This window comes from Leuciscus leuciscus (assembly GCF_965113295.1).
Source record: "Leuciscus leuciscus genome assembly, chromosome: 3".
In the NCBI taxonomy this organism is placed as follows: domain Eukaryota; kingdom Metazoa; phylum Chordata; class Actinopteri; order Cypriniformes; family Leuciscidae; genus Leuciscus; species Leuciscus leuciscus.
Genome location: NC_138727.1, coordinates 59,462,311 through 59,484,720, shown reverse-complemented (window position 1 = coordinate 59,484,720; position 22,410 = coordinate 59,462,311). Strand labels below are relative to the sequence as shown.

At 38.5% G+C, this 22,410-nt stretch overlaps 3 protein-coding genes across 3 annotated transcripts in view; 1 reads left to right on the top strand and 2 right to left on the bottom strand.

Moving 5' to 3' along the window:
- Positions 1–22,410, top strand: part of LOC309495541 (polymeric immunoglobulin receptor-like) — a gene marked incomplete at its 3' end in the record, with an annotated part of 73,269 nt that overhangs the window by 21,532 nt on the left and 29,327 nt on the right. The gene's annotated exons all lie outside the window — the stretch shown is intronic.
- LOC309493841 (CMRF35-like molecule 8) lies at positions 10,179–12,199 on the bottom strand. Its single transcript, XM_082163109.1, has 3 exons — positions 12,084–12,199; positions 11,621–11,941; positions 10,179–10,587 (listed from the first exon to the last, which is right to left on the bottom strand). The coding sequence occupies exons 1-3, from the start codon at positions 12,121–12,123 to the stop codon at positions 10,286–10,288; spliced, it is 663 nt and encodes a 220-aa protein (XP_082019235.1). The 5' UTR covers positions 12,124–12,199; the 3' UTR covers positions 10,179–10,285.
- Positions 14,786–17,853, bottom strand: LOC309494124 (uncharacterized protein). Its single transcript, XM_082163337.1, has 2 exons — positions 17,651–17,853; positions 14,786–17,602 (listed from the first exon to the last, which is right to left on the bottom strand). Exon 2 carries the CDS (start codon positions 17,532–17,534, stop codon positions 16,404–16,406), a length of 1,131 nt encoding a protein of 376 aa, XP_082019463.1. The 5' UTR covers positions 17,535–17,602; positions 17,651–17,853; the 3' UTR covers positions 14,786–16,403.

The following is a 22,410-nucleotide window of genomic DNA, read 5'->3' as shown; positions in this document are numbered from 1 at the left end:
TGACGTTAGCATTCTGCGACGACAAGACACACCTAGAGTGGGAGCCAAGGCAAGGAAGCGGGGTCTGAACCACGTAGAAAGGGAATGAAGCCGTAGAGCGTAACCCTTACCATAAACATGTATTTTTAGAAAGGACACGAAGCACTCAGCGCGTGCCCTTATTTGCCTTTAGGGATTGTATAGATGAAATCCCCCGATTTTGAGCCACAACTGAAGTGGTCTCATGTGCAAAAGGCCCGGAGGGATCACTGTGGGTGCCATGAGACCTATGTAATGTTCTGACCTAGCCAGATGTTGCTTAGGGTGTTTAAAATGGTCTTGACATGAGGGGGAGACAGATGTGCCCCCGATGGTGACAGAGTCCCATTTAACCCCCATGCACGTTACCCTCTTGGCAGGAGAGAGAACGCTCTTCTTGGCGTTGCATCTCAGCCCCAGAGAGAGAAGATGAGCGGGGGATTGCAAGCTCTTGAGACTGGGCCAGTATCAGCCAATCGTCTATGTAACATGGCTAGGTTGAATATGGAAGGACCCTGTATTAGTAAGCTTCGCCCATCAAAGCAATGGGCGAATCAACTTCACCATCAAATGCAATATTTCTATGGGAAAATATGCATCTTTAAGATCGACCGTGAAGAATCAATCTCAATGTTGAATTTGCAACACAATCTTCCTGATAGTTAGCATCTTGAACTTGAGCATTCTGACAGAACGGTTCAAGCCTCAAAGATCTAAAAACGGACGCTTTCCCCATTTCTTTCTTTTGTGACAGCAGATGCGCCTACTCCTGTTTCACGGTAGTGGGAACCACAGCATTAAAACAAGGAGGGCAACGTACTCCTTTTTACTGTCTTTAGGACGCAAAGAGAGATACCCAGCAGTAGCTTTCACGCTGCCAAAGTCTCTTTAAAGGGGTACCAATTTAAATACTTCCTTTTGGGGGAATGTTAAATGTTCTGTCCTGGGCGATAACAGGAAACAACAGACCATTCAACATTTCGCTGGAAACCGCTGCCCCCCGAATCACCAGAGGTGGCGGGGATGTTACAGTGGTTTTGTGAGGGTGTCAGATAGGAGCTGATTGATGTATTTTACATGCCGCGTCCCGAAGGGGCACACCCCCACAGACCTGGGACAAAAAAAAAAAATCAGGATTTTTGTCTCAGGTCTATTATGAGGCTGCTGAGCGCGACGAGCTGGTCCCCAGTCTCTACGAGAGGGAGCGCAACTCGCCACACTCTGCTTTTGAGCCCCACTTTTTTTTTTCTTTCTTTTTTTTCTTATTTCTTAAGCAGATCAGCCTGGTATGCCTGCAACACTGCCATAGTGTGCAGAGCAGCACCAGTCTGACCCCCACCAGCGTGGACATTATTATACACGGCCCGCAAGCGTCTCTTCGGACTGGTGCATCATCGTATAACCACACGCCCCCTGCACCCATGATAGTCTAATAAGTTGATGTCGAGGGCACAAAGACGCACGATGAATAAGGTTTTCCCCATGAACGTGTTAACGTCATGGAGATCCTCAAGGAGGGCAGTCCAGCTGTAATCTGGCACTGCACGAGTCACCACCTCGAGTAACCTCTCACACGCTTATCATAACGAGAGAAGTGATCGGAGGCGGCACTCTCAAAGTCCATCATATTTTAGATGGCTCAAACGCAAGGGCAGCATGCTCTTTCCCCAAACAAACAAAAACAGAATTGTGTGTCTGATTCAGCCATAGGACGTGAACACGGAGGCACACACGTTGGTTTTTTAAATCACTAATTTTCTCTTCACGTCACCGCCCAAGGCTATAAAAGTTGCTGGTCAATTTCATTGACGTGTTGCACATTCACAGCTGGTCACGTTAAAGACGTTCCCAATGTGCTGATCAGCGCAGCATCGACTGTAGCATTTGAAAGGGAACAGTATGCCTGTGTTTTGAATGTAATACATTTGTATTGTTTAAGTTAGGAATATTATGTTAATAAAACAAGCAGCATCTCCAGGTTTACTTTATTATAGTAGGCCTATGTTTACTAGGTTAAAGACACTTGCTTGTGTCTCAGTCCTCTTTGTGTTTGCAGGGTGGTTTGATACTGTGGTCAGTGTGATAAAGATCATCATCATGAGATGTTCGTCAGCTTGTGCTTTTCTTTTGCTCTATTTACTGTATATTCCCTCGGTCAAACCAAAACCCTTGAGCCTCCTGCAGGTGTGATGCAAACAGGAAATGTTTTTTAGTACTAATAGACACAAACTTTTCTCTCCATAAAAAGATGCTGTGAATTTGTGTAATATAAAATATATATATATATATATATATATATATATTAGCTCTTCCAGGCTCTATTACTGACTCTGTCTGACTCTGAGTATCTCATCCAGGATGGCACGTAAAACCTTTAATTCTTATTTATATTGGACATATGCAAATATGGCATGACAACATACATGCCAGAGGCAATGAGGTTTAAAGGGGTGCTATAATGCAAGATGTAAAATAAGTCTCTGATGTCCCCAGAGTGTGTATGTGAAGTTTTAGCTCAAAATACCCCACATATGTTTTAACATAGTTTGATAAAGAATATGTTTTATATAGTTTTGGTCAGTGATAAGATTAGTGAATTATTCTACTTTATGCCGCTGAAAACTATATCACCTGATTATTTTTGTTTTGATTTACATCAAATTATGTGTTTTGGTAAACGTTGTTACAAAGACCACAAACTCACATACAAAGTCAAGAATCTGCCCAACTAAAAGAAACACCAGATCACCATAATGGTGTCCTGTTCACCATTGCATTATTATAGATGTACAGCACCTTCAGTAAACACACACACAGCTCTCTTATTGAACCCTCTGGCTCCATCTAGTGGCAGATAGAAGTTCATGTTCTATTGATATTATAATTCCAATGACTAAACATGACATTTCTTGGTTGTATGCATTTACATTTACATTTACATTTATTCATTTAGCTGACGCTTTTATACAAAGCGACTTACAATTGCTATATATGTCAGAGGTCGCACGCCTCTGGAGCAACTAGGGGTTAAGTGTCTTGCTCAGGGACACATTGGTGTCTCACAGTGGATTCGAACCCGGGTCTCTCACACCAAAGGCATGTGTCTTATCCATTGCGCCACCACCACCCCGTATGTAGTTGTGTTGTATGGTAGTTGACACAGAACATAATTTTCTTTGTGTTCTGAAATGATTAAATGTAAATGGCACAGATTTACTCGCCTCCTGCATGTTCAAAAAGAACGAGTGAATCATTTTGGAGGAATGAAACTTTGACCTAATTTAATAAGTACATAGAGCCTTTGTCCATGCAGATTGCAGTTTTTGATGACTAAATCAGAGATAAAAGGAAGGAAGCAGAACAACATTTAAAAATGTTTTTATAAATACGTGTCCTGCCCAACCAGAAACGGGAAGATTCTTGATCAGTGTTATGGCTCCATCAAAGGTGCCTACAAATCTGTCCCTCTCCCTCTCCTGGGTTCTGCCGATCACAACTGCGTGTATCTTATACCAGCGTATCGCACTTGCCTTCTGAGGGGGAAAGTGGATACCAGGCAAGTGAAGGTCTGGTCTGAGGAGGGTACGCTGCACTGTAAAAAATAAAATCTTTAAAAAACGGTCAATGACTGTCAGCTGCGGCTGCCAAACAAAAAAGTGCAAAAAACTTTTACAGAAATTTCCCTTCAATGTTTTACAGAAAAACACTGTTATTTTACAGCTATTTCCTGAATTATTACAATCAAACACCTTCATTGTAAAAGAATCCCATAAAATAACAGTCAAATGACTGTCAGCAACGGCTGCCATACAAAAACCGTAAAATTAATGTAAAATATCCAAATTTAAATAAGTGCAAAATACTTTTACAGAAATCTTCAGTAATCTTTTTTAACAGAAACACACAGTTAAAACACAGTTATTTCACATTTATTTTCTGATTTTTTACTGAAAAACACGCAGTTAATTATATGCATGATTTGTTGTGACTATACGTCACTGTATCAGCAACTCCACAGTTACTGTCAGTTAAATAAAGCAACATGCAGCATTTCATCTGTGTTTCTCTGCTCATCCTGGACTGAAGCTCAGGCTCTACTCTTCATCATAACATCTGTGTTTCTCTGCTCATTCTGGACTGAAGCTCAGGCTCTACTCTTCATCATATCATCTGTGTTTCTCTGCTCATTCTGGACTGAAGCTCAGGCTCTACTCTTCATCATATCATCTGTGTTTCTCTGCTCATCCTGGACTGAAGCTCAGGCTCTACTCTTCATCATATCATCTGTATTTCTCTGCTCATCCTGGACTGAAGCTCAGGCTCTACTCTTCATCATATCATCTGTGTTTCTCTGCTCATCCTGGACTGAAGCTCAGGCTCTACTCTTCATCATATCATCTGTGTTTCTCTGCTCATCCTGGACTGAAGCTCAGGCTCTACTCTTCATCATATCATCTGTGTTTCTCTGCTCATCCTGGACTGAAGCTCAGGCTCTACTCTTCATCATATCATCTGTGTTTCTCTGCTCATCCTGGACTGAAGCTCAGGCTCTACTCTTCATCATATCATCTGTGTTTCTCTGCTCATCCTGGACTGAAGCTCAGGCTCTACTCTTCATCATATCATCTGTGTTTCTCTGCTCATCCTGGACTGAAGCTCAGGCTCTACTCTTCATCATATCATCTGTGTTTCTCTGCTCATCCTGGACTGAAGCTCAGGCTCTACTCTTCATCATAGCATCTGTGTTTCTCTGCTCATCCTGGACTGAAGCTCAGGCTCTACTCTTCATCATAGCATCTGTGTTTCTCTGCTCATCCTGGACTGAAGCTCAGGCTCTACTCTTCATCATATCATCTGTGTTTCTCTGCTCATTCTGGACTGAAGCTCAGGCTCTACTCTTCATCATATCATCTGTGTTTCTCTGCTCATCCTGGACTGAAGCTCAGGCTCTACTCTTCATCATATCATCTGTGTTTCTCTGCTCATTCTGGACTGAAGCTCAGGCTCTACTCTTCATCATATCATCAGTGTTTCTCTGCTCATCCTGGACTGAAGCTCAGGCTCTACTCTTCATCATATCATCTGTGTTTCTCTGCTCATTCTGGACTGAAGCTCAGGCTCTACTCTTCATCATATCATCAGTGTTTCTCTGCTCATCCTGGACTGAAGCTCAGGCTCTACTCTTCATCATATCATCTGTGTTTCTCTGCTCATTCTGGACTGAAGCTCAGGCTCTACTCTTCATCATATCATCTGTGTTTCTCTGCTCATCCTGGACTGAAGCTCAGGCTCTACTCTTCATCATATCATCTGTGTTTCTCTGCTCATTCTGGACTGAAGCTCAGGCTCTACTCTTCATCATATCATCTGTGTTTCTCTGCTCATCCTGGACTGAAGCTCAGGCTCTACTCTTCATCATATCATCTGTGTTTCTCTGCTCATCCTGGACTGAAGCTCAGGCTCTACTCTTCATCATATCATCTGTGTTTCTCTGCTCATCCTGGACTGAAGCTCAGGCTCTACTCTTCATCATAACATCTGTGTTTCTCTGCTCATCCTGGACTGAAGCTCAGGCTCTACTCTTCATCATATCATCTGTGTTTCTCTGCTCATCCTGGACTGAAGCTCAGGCTCTACTCTTCAACACAACGGTGACACACGAAACACACCATACAGAAACACTTTAAACCCCAAAGGGAACATTAAACACTACCAGATCTCTCAGGATCTCAGCATCTTCATGTATTACAATCCAGACTTTATTTCTTTCATACTAACATTCTTATTGAGAATTAACAGAGGTTTAGAAGTTGAAGTTTTATTGAAAAGAATAAAGTTTGATGTCACCATGATGGAGATCAGTGTTTGCTTTAGTTGGGCTCTTGAACTTTTAGTGTGTAACTTGAGTTTTTCTCTGACTGCATTAACTGTGTGTCTCTGATGCATATTAGTTATTGCAGGAATCCAAGAGAAACTCAGATCAGATGATGTTGGTCACTTTTTAGTGATAATAGTCATCATGTAGTGTCCTGCTTTATTAATACCACTTAAAGTGTAATATCTGATTAAGTCGTTAAATATTAGTTGTTAATTTTTGCATGCCAAAACTGCTATAGAAGATCCTGCAGTGCTGTGATACTCAGATTTTATGAAGTCATTCTACTACTGAACATGTTTTGACAGGATCACATAGACTCACTCAGACATCAAGATCAGCGTATGAATCTCAACAATGGTGACAATGAAAAAAAAAAAAAAATCTGAACTACTATAAAGTCACAAAAAGGCTTTGTTGGTTGTCACCATGATTGAGATTCATATGTTGATTCTTGATGTCTCTACTACTACTACAAAAAAAAAAAAATTGTTATAATACTGATGCCAAGGGTCATGTGAGAAATTATGACATTAATAATAGAATTTGCATAATTCTATCTGTATATTATGTAACCTCAGCTAATATATTCAGAGATTTGACTATCATATCAGTGAATCAGATCACCATATGATGACTATAAAATCACCACAGAATGACCAAGATTATCTGATATTTTCTCTTGCATTTATTGCTATAACAAATGTGTATCAAATACACAGTTAAAGCAGCCAGAGAAAAACACAAGTTAAAACTCAAGGGTCATGAGCCCAACTAAAGCAGACACTGATCTCAATCATGGTGACATCAAATTTATTGTAAAGTTTTTTACACTTTATTTAAATTAGCATATTTTACTTTAATTTTAGGGTTTTTGTTTGGCAGCCGCAGCTGCCAGTCATTTGACCCTTTTTTAAAGATTTTTTTACAATGAAGGTGTTTGATCGTGATTATTCAAGAAATACCTGTAAAATAACAGTGTTTTTCAGTTTATTTAATTTAGGATGTTTTAAAGGTTTTTTGGAGGGCTGACAGTCATTTGACCATTTTATCATTTAACTGTTTTGTTTCTGTTAAATTACAGATTATATTTGTAATTTTACATACATTTTTATGTAATTTAAGAAAACAGAAAAAATACTGTATGAAAAATACAATAAATTTTCTGTATAAAAAATGTGAATTACTGGAATTTGTCATTAATGTCACAATACCTAAAATAACAGCTGAATTTTTATTTTACAGATATTATTTGTAATTTTACAGTGTTTTGAGTACAATTTAAAATTAAAGAAAATAATTGTCAAAAAATCACAGTTATTTTCTGTAAAATTAGGATTTTTTTTTTACAGTGTGGCCCTGCAAGGCTGCCTGGACTGTACCTTGTGGGAGGAGTTTGTTAAATCTTCACGGGACATAGATGAACTGACTGAAGTGGTCAGCTCATGGGTCGCATATTGTGAGGATACTATAATCCCTAACAAAGTTGTTAAAATATACCCAAATAACAAGCCATGGGTGAGTAAACAACTTGAAGACTTGTTGAAAAAGAAAAAGCTAGTATTCAGACAAAATAACCTCCAGGAATTACACAGCATTCAAAAGGAGATTAAACGTGAAATCAAAAGGGTTAAATGGGACTATAAACTCAAAGTGGAATACAAACTGAGCAATAATCTCCTTGGCTCAGCATGGGACAGTATTAAATCAATGGTGGGTCTAAATGATAAAACAAAGAAAAGGATGCCATTGGAGGGCTTTACCTCAGACATAACAGCTAGGCCCCATTTTTAATTATATTTTTAATCAATCATTGTCCCAACAGAAGGTCCCTGACTTATGGAAACAGTCAACTATAGTCCCTGTTGCAAAGAATATCCACCCAAAGACTTGAAATGATTACAGACCCATAGCCCTTACGTCACTTGTGATAAAGTCCTTTGAAAAGCTGATCAAAAGAGAACTGACATTTAGGACGAACTGCCTCCTCGACCCACTACAGTTTGCATATAGACTCAATAGAGGGGTCCAGGATGCAGCTGTAACAGTACTCAACCTCATCCTTAAACATCTTGAGGGAAGCAAAAACCATGCCAGACTACTGTTTGTGGACTTCTCGTCAGCCTTTAACCCCCTGAGGTCTACGGTATCGCCGGCGATACCAGCTCGCTTTTTTTTTATCAGTGTAAAATAAACTCATAAATACTCTGTTGACTTTGATTTTTCATAGGAGTTTCCTACATCAATCGATTCTGTTAAATGTGTATTATTTTTGTGTATACTCACAATAAAAACAAAGTGTTGAGCTTTTCGCCAAATAAAGAAAAATAAACACGAAGCGAGTTCTGCCTTCTCTCTGTCAGTGTAGGGTTAGGTTAGGTTAGGGTTAGGTTAGGTTAGGGTTCTATTCAAATGGTAAATAGTTTAGGTGATCTAGTATGCATCGCATACGCCCCCCGATCAATGCCATAAAAACACAGTTTCTTCATCAGACTTACTGATAGTTCATCGCGTTTTGAGTATGGCACGCTTCTCCAGTAAATACGCCCTTCAGATGATTCTGGACAGCGAGGAAGTTGTTTCCTCAGAGGAAGATTGTAACTCAGACTACGAACGGCAGCATTTTGAAGAGCGAATTCCGCCGAGGACACAATTTCGGAGTAAGTTTTACTTAAAAGTCTTTTGTCTTTTATTTTTCGTGTTCGCATTTATGAGGAAAAAACAATATTACGTGACAGTTCTCCATTATGGACACGAGCGCTCTGAAAGCCACTAAAAGACTTTCAAACTTTCACAGAGACCTCAAAACAGAAACTACAAATCCTTTCTTTAAAACGAATTTCGTTTTGTATCAATTGTATCTTAATTTTAATATTTTTTTCATTAACAAATTTCCTGGATTTAAAGTAAATATAGGCTAGCAATCACAACATAAGGTGCTTGAACTGGAGATCATCATTAACCAGACCGTAGCCTACTCGCCTCACATGTCTAAAAAATGTGAAATATATTTACAGAAAGCTGGTTCTAAACAAAACCATCCAAAACAAAAAACTATGTAGCCTAATAAATGTGCATTTCTCCGGTGCCTTCACTAGCCTACTGCGAAGATCGCGAGTCAATAGCCTATCGTCAACTTCATCTTTGCCAGAAGTTAAATTTAAATTGCGTGTGTGAATGAATGATGATGTTTTAGCAAACTGTATTGCTATACTGAGATGAGTAAAAATCGACTGAAATATGTTGAAATAAAATGTAGGCTATTTGTATAAGCAACGTATTAAACTGCAAATTAACAATATGCCCTAATATTTCATGAAAACAACGTTACAGTCAGACGAAATATGAAAGACAACATCTTGTTGACTAGATGTGGGTACAGTTTTTACTGTAGAATATACTGCCACGTCAAATAAGCTTTTGTTTAGCAATTTCTATATCTATTTTTGTCAAAAATAAAGTCATCAACTAAGATGTTAGCTGTTCCAATGTTGACTATATTCAAACTAATGAATACATAGATAAAATGTAGGCCTATAATCTTTTTTTTTTACAAAGAAAGAGTACACTTGAAATATTGTTGAAATTGTAATTATTGTTGTAATTGTAACCTTTTTAATAAAATAGCAAAACATATTTACAAGATAGATGTAAGCAAAATCTTAAATGGTCAATATAAGTCTTCTTCTAAATATATCTTTTGTCCTTGCATTGTGGCTCAGTCAGTGTCACACCTGTGTGAATGGCTCATCATTATGCAGAGTGGGTGGTAATTCAGGTGTAAACCACTCCTCGTTCACGCCCCCTCGCATATTGGCTTTCCAAGCAAAACCTGTTTTACATCAATTTAAATCAATGTATGGTTTTATTTGAACGATAAAGCAAGACTATTTTCACATAATTTTGAAGAAAAAACTCTAGGCGAGGACATCCATTAGTCAAAAGTCTTATTGACACATATTTACTATGTGTTTTGTGGCCTTATTTCAGAAATTTTAGTTTTTAGTTTTTTCAATATCCACGCATAAACATTATTCTCTCAAAAATGAAAACATGTACATACACGTGGCTCACATATTATGGTAGCCCTGTTTGTGCTTTATAGAGTGAATTTACACCTTTGCCATTAATATGTTTATAAGCAACTGAAAAAAGCACAAATGTCAGGGCATGTCAGAACATCTCAAGGGCCCAGAAAACCGCTCAGACTCCAGAGGGTTAATGTAAATCATGTCAGCTATGTTTTGCTAGCTATGTTTTGTATGTTGTTACACAGCTTTTATTAGCGCTTCACTGATGTCAAGGGTGTGGTGCAAATATAGCACTGTGTGTGTGACCAGCAACACTTGTTAAATACAGTCTTCTAGACTGCAAACAACGAACAAATGATTTTTAGCACCATAACCGATGCCATAATGTTGATTGTTGAAAAAACATGAACAGATGAAAAAATCTCAAATGTCCTGTTTTTAAGGAAATCTGGAGAGTTGGATTGTTGTAAGTAACAGAATATGTACCTAGCTGTAATTTTGGTGATGAAGAGTATGATGAAGGTGGTAAAGTTGAAGATGAAGGTGGTGGTGATGAGGTTGAAGATGTGACGGGTCTGATGGATTCACTATCTTCAGTCGCTGGTTTAGTCATGTGATCTGAAGCTGTTGTGGTTGGTTTACGTGACCTCCTCTCTGATGTGACTGAAGCACAAATAAACATTGGGTTAATTTATGATACATAATATATAGATGACAGTTATTGCAGAATAAAAACTATTTAAGATTGTTTGCTTGCATATATTGAGCCTGCATTTAAGAAGAAGTCATATTGTGGCCAGTCATGTGACCACTTTGCACTTTATATGACACAGCTGTTATTAGCGCTTCACTGATGTCAAGGGTGTGTGGAAATATAGCGCTGTATGTGTGACCAGCAACACTTGTTAAATACAGTCTTCTAGACTGCAAACAACGGACAAATCATTATATATAATTTTACATTACGATTTCTCCATAACTGAGACAGTGTTGTGTGTGAGAAAGTGATACGGGTCAGTGTCTGTGGTGTGAACACTCCCTCATCATCATCTACAGAGGATACTGTGGTTTCTGTTACCTCGCCTCTTTAATACATCCTTACACAGGGTTCCCACACCTTGGTTAAACACTGGGAGCCCTAGGCCTCCCAACTGAGTGGGTTTCTGTACGTGCGCTTTTGCTATTCGGGGAGTCTTGTAAGCCCAAATAAACGCTATGATAACTGAATCCAAAAGCTTGAAAAAAGATACAGGTACATAAGCAGGCACATTTTGAAAAAGGTAGAGGAACTGTGGTAAAGTGACCATTTTAATTGCATTAATTTTGCCAATCATAGATAGCGGAAGGAGCCTCCATCGCTCTATATTATCTTTTAATCTGTCAATCTTAGCCAAAATGTTTTGGTATCATAATGCCAAGATATGTAAAGTGGTCTTCGACTGTTTTGAAAGGTGAGGGACCAACCTGGCTGGAATTTGCGTGTCTAATTTTTCATGTTGTTCCCGATATAAACAATATGTCACTTTGCAACATTTATTAATGCCAAAGTCAAGATTATGAGTTTAAGTCTTAAATCAATAGACAAAAAGGTTGTTGAGGGTGTCTGTTTCACATGTGAACGTCTGTTATTACAGTCAGTGTTGAGTATCGTGATGTTGTGGAGATCATCATGGGTTTGAGGGTCTCAGTTACTCACCTGTTATAACCTTCAGATTCACTTCAGTGAGGGGATCTGTTCCTGATTTTATATCAACTCCACACTGGAACGTCCCAGAATCCCGTTCTCTCAGATCTCTGAGGGTCACAGTGAAGACTGCTGAACTTGTGTCGTCATACAGAGAGAATCTATCATTCTTAACCCATTTATCTTTCTCATTAGTCCTGATTCGATCTCTGCGCATTGACCCCTGTTCTTTTAAAAAATACTTTTTATTCTCTGTATATCCTTTATCATATTTGCATGTGATGTTGACTTCTCCTCCTGAATATCCTGTCACACTCATAGAGCTCACGACACCTACAACAAACCAGCATTAAAACACTTTAATATACACAGAAATTAACTTTAATCAACAGCCAATAAAACAACATGAAGTTAAAGACTCTCCTCATCAATTCTGTGCTGTTTTTCATGATTTACTCTGAGTTCAGATTCTTACCAGGAATCATCAGCAGAGTGAAAGTCCAGATGATCTTCATTCTTCTCTCTTATTAAATGATCTTCTCTGTTGTTAGTAGATTCAGTTCCTCTGAAGCTCTCGATGTGTGTTCAGAAGAGTTTTGAGTGTTTCCTTCCTGGTTACATGTTTAACATGAAGAGCTGAACGTGTCAGAGACGCCCACTTCCCCTGAGAGAGAGAGAGAGAGAGAGAGAGAGAGAGAGAGAAGAGAGAGAGACAGAGAGAGAGAGAGACTTTGACTTTTAGGTCTTCTTTAATCAATCAATAAATACATAAGAGCCTTATTAAATAATCATAATAACAACAACAACATCCCATCAAAACGAAAACATTTGTGCCTACTTACAGTACATTACATACATTATGTTTTTTTTTATTTTTTTATTTTTTATATAAAACAGTAAACACTCATCAACATCACAAATACAATGATTTACAGCCCATTTACCTTTAAACATCTCCATATCATTGACCAATTTATAATATGTAAACTCAATTTTAATACAAGATTTTAATAACCCTTTTAAAACAGACACAACATCAGTTGACCCAGCATCGATCAAGCGATGTTTTCTTGATAGCCATATCGCCAATTTTGCCTGACCAAAAAGAAAGTTTAACAGAACATGTTCTTCCCTCCTGCTTTTAATATACTTTGGTCCATAAATAAAAAGTACTGGAGTAAAAACTTCCCCTAAATTTTGAACCCACTCTTCTAAGATACAAAATAAGGATTGAAGCCTTTCACACTTTAAAAACAAATGAAAAACAGTCTCCTCCTCACTACAAAATGGACAACCTACCCCTACCTCTGGATCAAGGTGTGCTCTGTGTCTGTTTGTAGCTATAATCCCGTGCACTACTCTCCACTGAAGGTCTCCAGACCGTTTCTCAATGGGTAGCTTATACAGGGACCTCCAGCGTCCTTTAGGGGATTCACCTGGCCCCAGAACCTCCAGCCATTTGGACTCGCTGACACTCTGCAGTGTGTTAAGATGCCACACTTTCACACACATAGTGTAAATGGCTTTCTTATCAGCATCGGCAAAGTCGGCCAAATTTCACCAGTCTTTGCTGAGAAAAACAATTCTGGAAAGTCACAGTTATCAGCCTCTTCATCAGAAGTCTCCATTGCCTGTTGATAGTCCTGAGGCAGAGACTCTAAAATCTGAGTCAACATATTTTGTGCCATCCTGACTGATTTTATTCCAAGTTTTGAAGCAAAATTTTCAGGGCTTATCCAACTTTTTTTGTCTTTTAAGTGTCCAATCTTTGTCATATTTGCAGCCCAAATGGCTTTTCTGAAAGTGTCTGATTTAAAAACATCTGACTCCAATTCAGAATTGAAAAAAAGTGTTTCCTCCTTCAGCCATAATTTTTCTGTGCTATCTGCACTCCGTGAAAACATAAAAAGTGTCCATGACTTTAAAATTGATCTGTAAAAGACACTCAGCCCACTTAAATTCAGTTTGTCAATGTCCATCAAGAACAAATGGCGGTCCAGCCCCATGTTTCCAGCTCTTCTTAGGAGGGCACAGGCTACTTCAGTCCAGCTCACATCCACTCCATAGAGCAGTCTTTGTGCCGTCTGCATCCTGAAAGTCCTGAGTCTCCCTCTGATATCCACCAACCCCTGGCCTCCTTCTTGTCTGGGTAGATACAGTACCGCCGCCTTCAGCCAGTGCTGTCCCGACCAGAAAAAATCCACTAGTCGCTTTTGTATTCCTGGCACTAGATCCTCAGGAGGTTCAAGAATTGTCATTCTATGCCAAAGTGAAGAAGCAACCAAATTGTTGCATATTAGGACCCTCCCCCTATATGACAACTTTGCACACACTTTCTCCAAGAGGCCCTCCCAATTTTTCTTCTTAAACTCTTCTGTCCCTAAAAACACTCCTAAATATTTAAACCCTGCACTTCCCCACTGTAATCCACCAGGAAGATTTGGACCTTTAAAAACACTACCACACCATAAAGCGTCACTCTTTCCCCAGTTAACTACTGCTGATGAGGCTTTTCCATAAAACTCTAATGCCTGTTTAAGCACCTGAATGTCACTTTGATCTCTGATTATAACTGTGACGTCATCAGCATAGGCAGAGAGTTTAACAGCACAGTTTAGGGTGTTGACCTGTAGGCCCTTTAACTCTCTTCTCATTTTACCTAACAAAGGTTCAATTACAATGCTGTATAGTTGGCCCGAAATTGGACAACCTTGTCTGATTCCTCTTTTAACATTAATAGGGATACTCAATCCACCACCCATTTTGATCATACATGTTGCTTCGGCATATAAAAGTTTAATCCTTGAAATAAATGTTTCCCCAAAACCAAAAGCATTACGGGTGTCAAACAGAAAACCATGATCAACCCTGTCAAAGGCCTTTTCCTGATCCAGAGACAACAGGCCCATATTGACATCTTTACAATAAGCATAATCAACAACATCCCTGATTAAATGAAGATTATCCATGATTGATCTATTTTTAACACAATACGACTGATCCTTGTGTACCACTTCATACAACACATTATTTAATCTATTTGCAAGAACCTTAGACAAAATTTTATATTCTGTACACAAAATTGCCACAGGTCTCCAATTCTTTAAAAGTGTTAAATCTCCTTTTTTCGGGAGCAATGATAGAACAGCACGTTGACAGCTGGTCGGAAGAACACCTTCACTAAAGCATTTCTGAAGGACTTCAAAATAATCTTCTCCAATTATTGTCCAAAATGATTTATAAAACTCGGCCGGTAGTCCATCCAAGCCAGGACTCTTGCCTGAAGAGAGACCCTTTACAGCCAGAGAGATCTCCTCAAAGGAGATATCAGTCTCTAACAGCTCTTTATTATCTTCAGATAACACCGGTAAGTCCTTTAGCAGCTCTCTTCTGCAATGTTCATCAGATATATCAGCAGCGTACAACTTGGAGTAAAACTCAACAGCAAGCTTTCGCATCTTCTGTGGGTCTGAGGTAACATGTCCATTATTGTCCTTCAATGAAAGCATCAATTTCTGCTGACCCACTTTACGCTCTAAATTAAAAAAGAAAGTAGTAGGAGCATCCATGTCCTTCAGGGCTAAATAACGGCTTCTCATGAGAGCTCCTTTAACCCGTTCATCCAGAATTAAACTTAAATGATTTTTCTTTTCAGTCCAACATTCTTTTAAATTGACATCATCATTAACAGTCATTTCCATTTCAATATCAACAATCTCTTTTTCAAGCCACTTTAAAGTATTTTTTAAAACTACAGAAGAATAAGCAGACAATTTCTGAGAGAAATCTCTTATGTGCACTTTACCCACTTCCCACCATTGTATAATACTTTCAAAAAGACTCTTTTCTGTTTGCCATGCTTCCCAAAAAAGCTTAAAAGTTTCACAAAACTCTTTATCTTTTAAAAGTTTAGTGTTAAAGTGCCAGTAACAGCTCTTCTGTGTGCTTTTAGACAGTGTGAACCCAACCCTAATGAGTTTATGATCAGAAAGTGTGTTAGGAATAATTTCTGTACTAACAACTCTATTTTTCAAGTTACAAGATATATAAAACCGATCCAAACGAGCAGCAGAAATCCTATCATTACAGACCTTCACCCATGTATATTGTTTTACAGAGGGATTGTGTTCTCTCCATACATCCAAGAGATTCAGATTTTCTATAACACCAGCTAAAGAGGAAGCTGACGATGCATGAGATTCTTCCCCATTTCTGTCAAGAGTAAAATCAAGAGTGCAATTCCAGTCCCCCCCCCCCCACAACAATATACACATCTTCATTTTCTTCACTAACTATTTGTTCAAACTTCTTGAAAAGTAAACTCCTTTCTGCTCCAACATTAGGAGCATAAATATTTACAAACAAGAATTGAAAATTACTAATTTCAGCTTTAACGGTTAAAAACCTTCCTGGCTCTACTTCATTTTTTGATAGCACTTTAACATTTACAGTAGGAGAAAAAAGAATAGCCACCCCAGCACTTAAATTGGTCCCATGACTGAGAACGTACTCTCCTTTCCACCACAAACCCCAGTTAACTTCATTACTACAACTACTATGAGTTTCTTGCAAGAATGTAACACTCAAGTCTTTCAGATTAATGATTTCTGCTAAAACCTCATTCTTTCTCCCATCCCTCATCCCATTTATATTAAGAGAACCAACCCTTAAGATCTCCATAAGAAAAATAGAGAAAAGGAGAAAACAGATCAGATAGAAAGAGAAACTTTCAGCCATTATAATTATTTAGATTTCCCCCTCGCTTTTCCCATCCTTTTTCCTGATCTAACAACAGTTACTTTTTAAGACGAAATCTTTTCTGTTGTGAAAGTTCATCATAGCTACTTTCTTTCCTAGCCCACATTACTGAGGCGATAAACTTTTCAACATCAGGGAAATAATCTCTTATTTCAACACCTGCCTTTCCCTTTGTCTTATCCAGAAAGGAATTGATCTGCTCAAGGGGATATAAATCTTCTGCAACCTCCTTAAACTCTTCAGACCACTTCTCATCATCTCTCATTCCATCATCAGTGTACTGTGATAAACTTTCAGTCTCATCAGCCATATTTTCCTCAGAAACACATTTCTGTACAATATCATCATCAGCATCACTCTGATCATCTTCATCATCATCACTCACATCTTTATCAGGTAAATAAACACATCCAGGTTTCTCCACGCAGTTAGCATTCTCATTTAACTCACTCACCTCCTCCTGTTGCTCGTCTACTCCCTCTGTAGCTTCTTTATCCTGATCCTCGGTTCTCTCCTTTTCTGTGTTATTTACCGGTATTTGATTAACTACATCATTTCCTTCACCACGAGATGTAGAAGGGCGCTGTTCATCTCTATGTGGACACATTAAACGCTTATGGCCCAACTCGCCATATTCAAAACACTTCAAACTCACCGTACTCGCATAAACCATGAAAGAATTCTCTCCGTGAGTAACACGGAAAGAAGCTTCCAAGGTCCTCTCCGGCGAGTTGAGAAACATATAAACATGTCGTCTGAAGGACAGAACGTGCTTTAATGCGGCGTCCTTACATCCGAGTGGGACTGCTTTTACAGGGCTTGCTATCTTACCAAATCTCAGTAACTCTTTCACGATAGCTTCATTAGATATGAAAGGGGGGGCATTGGAAACTATTACTTTAGTTGCTGGAGCCGATAGCGGGGTTACCGGAACAAAAGTTTCCTTCACCCATATTCCGCTTACAGTCAGATCATTAACGAGTAATTCAGTTTTCAAAAATACAACCACCGCTTTATTCATCCGTGACGCTGAGACAATGTTTCCAAAACCAAGTTTCTGACCGATAACTAAGAGTAAATCCTCCACTGTCACTCCAGCCTCAGGAACACACCTGCAGCCGTTTCGGAGTGACAGGGGTGGTGTTCCCTGCGCGTGAGCAGTCGCCATCCCGGCGACTACAAACCGCACACTCACGAAAAAAACGTTCTTCCTATAGGCTACTGATAATTTTTTAACTCACAGCGAGGGGAAAAAATAAATAACTACATAAACAGAAAGGAAACTCCGAAGAACACCACAATCACTCTCAACACGCGCTCAGCACCTCCACAAACTCCCAGCATGCTCCAGAGAGAGAGAGAGAGAGAGAGAAGAGAGAGAGACAGAGAGAGAGAGAGAGAGAGAGAGAGAGAGATACAGAGAGAGAGAGAGAGAGAGAGAGAGAGAGAGAGAGAGAGAGAGAGAGAGAGAGAGAGAGAGAGAGAGAGAGAAGAGAGTGTGAGAGGGGGGGGGGGGGGGGAGCGACAGAGAGAGATACAGAGAGAGAGAGACTTTGACTTTTAAAACTCTTTTAATCAAACAACTAGTTTAAAAACAATGTTTGCACCAAAAAACAAAACAAAAACAAATTAGTAATAATAATAATAAATAAATAAATGAAATAATAATAATGACAGTAAATGACAAATTTTACCAATTAAACCATAACTCTCCAAAAACATTTCTCACCACAAGAGCATTTTTCACACTCCACCTTGCATCAAACAAATCAATATTATTTGTTAATTTACAATAGGCATATTCTACAGCGACCCGGTACTTTACTAATGATTTGAACATTCCAACCAAATCAATATTTTCCCCCTCATTTTTACATGTGTGGGATTTTAGAATTGCCAACTTTGCCTGCCCTAATAGAAAGTTACCCAAAGTGCACTGTGCTTTCCATTCCTTCTTGTATTTCAAGCCCAAAAAAAACTGATTTTTGGTAAAAATAAACCCAAGTTCAGTGAATATTTTTTCCAACAGTTCAAACAAAGGAATTAATCTGAAACAATCAGAAAAACAATGAAAAACAGTATCAAGAACATTACAAAACGGACATGCAAATGAAACCTTTGCATTAAATTTCGACACAGGACTATTTGTTGCCACAGCACAATGGAGTATTCTCCATTGGAGATCTCCAGATCTCTTAGGAATAGGGGGTTTATATAAACACCTCCATGATGGAGTTAGTTCTGAAGAAATGGATAAGTATTCTCTCCATTTAGTATCAGTGCGTCTTTTCAATTGAGCATAAAACAAAGATTTCACACTCTTCCATACAACATCTTTTTTTCCACATTCTGAAACAATACATCTTTAAATCCCTTTAATAACAAAGTATTATTTAAATCCTCATCCAATTCAGATCCTATTTCTACTCTAAGATCTGGAAAGGTCAGGGACTTTTCACCATTTTCAAAAAATGTTTTTATAAAGGTCAAGAAAGATTGAGGAAAAGATTTGTTAAGATCCTCCACTAACACTTCAACATATCTTTCTGATCTAAGCCCAACTTGATCAGCTATTGATACAGCCGCACGCCATTGACCTTTTGTAGAGTCAATTAAGTCCATTACAGTAGCTATTCCAGTCTTTAGAAACATATCAACTACTGTACTTGAAATCGATGAGTTTATTTTAAAAAGAGAATTAAAGAATAATGGTTCCAAAACACCATAATGTTCACTTACTTTTGAAACTCAATTAAGAACAACTGCTTATCTATTCCGATTCCTCCTATATCTTGGAGAATAGACAAGCTATATGCAATCCAGGGAATCTTATCTGAACAGTATAGCAATTTCTGTAACGTTTGAAGTCTCATTGTTTTAATTCTTGCTTCTAAATCTATGAGTCCTTGTCCTCCTTCAATCACTGGGAGATATAAAACCCCAGGAGGAAGCCAATGAAACCCATCCCAGAAAAAATTGACAAAACTTTTTTGAATTGTACCAAGTAACTCTTCAGGAGGATCCAACACTGTAAACCGGTGCCACAACATTGAGGCTGCCAAGTTATTGACAATTAAACATCCCCCTCTATAAGATAACTTCGGAAGGATCCACCTCCACTTTTGTAATCTGGCCGTAACTTTATCAGCTAGACCTTCCCAATTCTTTTTTATGTAAAGGTCAGTTCCCAAATGTACCCCAAGAACCTTAAAACCATCCTTAATCCAGCTACATTGTTGTGGAAGCCGAGGAGGGTCTATATTTTGCCACTCACCTAGTAGCAGGGATGTACACTTATCCCAATTAATTTTAGCAGATGTTGCTTTTTGAAAAATTTCCAAACTAGAAATCAAGGCAAATATATCATCATTGTTTCTGATACATACAGTCACATCATCTGCATATGCTGTGTTTCACAGGTGGAATTTCTGGAAACCTAGGAACAACAAGTCCATGCAATTGTTTCCTTAAAGATGACAGAAAAGGTTCAATAGAAATTGAGTACAAAAGTCCGGAAAGAGGGCATCCTTGCCGTATGCCTCTAGTTGCTGCAAAAGGTCTAGTCAGGCACCCATTAATTCTCAGCATACTAGATGTTTCACTATATAATAATTTAACACAGGAGATAAATTGTGGACCAAAACCAAAAGCCTTCAAAGTCTTTAGTAAATATAAATGGTCCACTCTGTCAAAAGCTTTCTCTTGATCTAGAGATAAGAGTCCAATATCAACTTGATGTGTTTTGGCAACTGTAATAATGTCTCTTATCAAAAATAGGTTGTCGAAAATTGTTCTTTTGGGGATACAGTATGACTGATCCTCATGAATTATAGTTGCCATACATTTCTTCAACCTATTGGTTATGGCTTTTGACAGTATTTTAAAATCAGTACACAGTAATGAAACAGGACGCCAATTCTTCAAGTATCCAAGATCTCCTTTTTTGGGTATTAATGTCAGCACCGCTCTTCGACAGCTCAAGGGTAAAACACCTTGGTTAAAGGACTCCAGAAAAACATGATACAAGTCTTGTCCAAGCACATTCCAGAACCCTTTGTAGAACTCTGCAGACAGACCATCCAGCCCAGGTGATCTGCCACTGTTCAGCCCCAGCATAGCACTCGACAGCTCAGCAAAAGTCGGAAATCCCTCCAGCTCCTTCTTCTCAGTCGTTGACAACTGCGGAAGACCTTGAAGAAGTTCTTCAACTGCTGCTTCCTCACAGTGCTCTGACTGATAGAGGTTCTCATAAAAAGAAATAGCAGAAGCTATAATTTCTCGCTGGTCAGTAGTTTCACTGCCATTTGAAAGTTTCAGCTTATGGAAAAATTTCTGCTCTTTTGGCTTTTTCTCTAGTCCAAAAAAGAAGGCAGTTGGAGCATCCATTTCATTGTGCTTTAAATATCTTGTTCTCACAACAGTTTCCTTCTCCTGGTCATCCAATAAATCCTTCAAAAGGCTTTTATTCGCTTTGATGATGTCAGCTGACAATAATCTGCCTCCTTCATTGATGTAGCTTTGCTGAAGAATTTCTTGTTCCAAAATCTTCATTTTCATTTTCAAATTTTCTGTATTATGTGCAGTGTATTGTTGGCAAAAGTTTTTAATCTGCACCTTTCCCAAGTCCCACCACTGATTTAAAGATGTATAGCTAAATCTCTCTTCCCTCCAAGATTTCCACAAGAGATCAAAAGAGTGCACAAAGATGTGGTCGTGCAGTAATCTGCTATTAAAGTGCCAGTGTGTCTGATAGGGTTTAGACGACAGAACAGACATAGACATAGAAATAAAATGGTGATCTGACATAGATGTTGGTGAGATACAACTGCCATAAAATCTTCCTTTACTATCCTTTTCAACATAAAAACGATCCAGTCTCGCAGCAGAGACCTTATTTGAATTCATTTTCAACCAAGTGTACTGTTTAACATGAGGGTAAGCCTCTCTCCACAAATCTAACAAATTGTGTCTATTAATTAAAGATTTAAAAACACCCGCTGAACTAGGATGAGGTTCCTCATGGTTCCAATTTCTATCTAATTTGTGATCTACAGTACAATTGAAATCACCACCTATTATAACAATGTTATCCTGAGGACATTTCAACAATTCTTCAGAAAGTTTTCCCAAAAAAACACTTCGTTCACTTCCTATATTAGGAGCATTAATATAAAAAAAATGAAAAACTAGTATTGTCTATTGTTATATCAGCACGCAATAGGCGTCCAGGTATTATTTCTAGAAAGTCTGGATCATTTTTTACACGTTTTGAAAATAAAAACGCAACATCAGCACTCAGATTTGTGCCATGACTAAGGCCAATGTTCCCTGACCATTCGTTTGTCCAGTCGATACAGGCATCGGTATGTGTCTCCTGTAACATAGTTACATCTGCTTTTTTAAGGTGTAAATACTTAAATAAAGTAGTTCTCTTTTGTACATCCCTACAGCCATTTATATTTAAAGATCCAATGTTAAAGGATGCCATCAGGATTAAAAAAAGAGAAACGATACATAATCCAATATTTCCTGTTCATCATGACTCTTTAAGGGTTTTTTAAGTCTTTTTCTGACAGCACTCACAAACTTTTTAAGGCGGTTCTAGCTCCTCTAAAGTGGCTTTTTTCATAGCAATCAGCGAGGACTCAACAAAAAGCCTTAAATCAACAAAGAACATTTCAATTTCTGGCTTTCTCTGATTTTTTGTGGCGTCTAAAAAGTCATTGAGTTGTTCCACCGTATAATATCGAGACTTTGCAAATCTACCAACAGTACTTCCCAGAGAGTTAGCTTCAGACAATTCATCAGCAATCGACTCTGAACAATCACTGTCCGAATCACTATCCATTACTTGTGATTTTGAAGTATGAATATCAGACACGTTACTACTCAATGCCTGCGTCTCATTCAAGCCATCACTCACTTTAGGCCGATCTTGTTCTCTAGATTTCTCTAACTCAACAACAGCCTGCCCACTGTCGTTGGTTTCACTCTGTCCAGAATCAACTATTTTAGCAACAGTCTCAGTGATAACAACACTACAA

What these genes read in the sequence shown, in the direction of transcription:
- LOC309493841 (XM_082163109.1), bottom strand. Translation starts at nt 12,123, where the DNA reads ATGAAGATCATCTGGACTTTCACTCTGCTGATGATTCCTG. An exon ending in CACTCTGCTGATGATTCCTG is followed by an intron (nt 11,942 to 12,083) that starts GTAAGAATCTGA and finishes GGTTTGTTGTAG; the next exon opens with GTGTCGTGAGCTCTATGAGT. An exon ending in GAATCTGAAGGTTATAACAG is followed by an intron (nt 10,588 to 11,620) that starts GTGAGTAACTGA and finishes TTTGTGCTTCAG; the next exon opens with TCACATCAGAGAGGAGGTCA.
- LOC309494124 (XM_082163337.1), bottom strand. Translation starts at nt 17,534, where the DNA reads ATGGCGACTGCTCACGCGCAGGGAACACCACCCCTGTCACTCCGAAAC.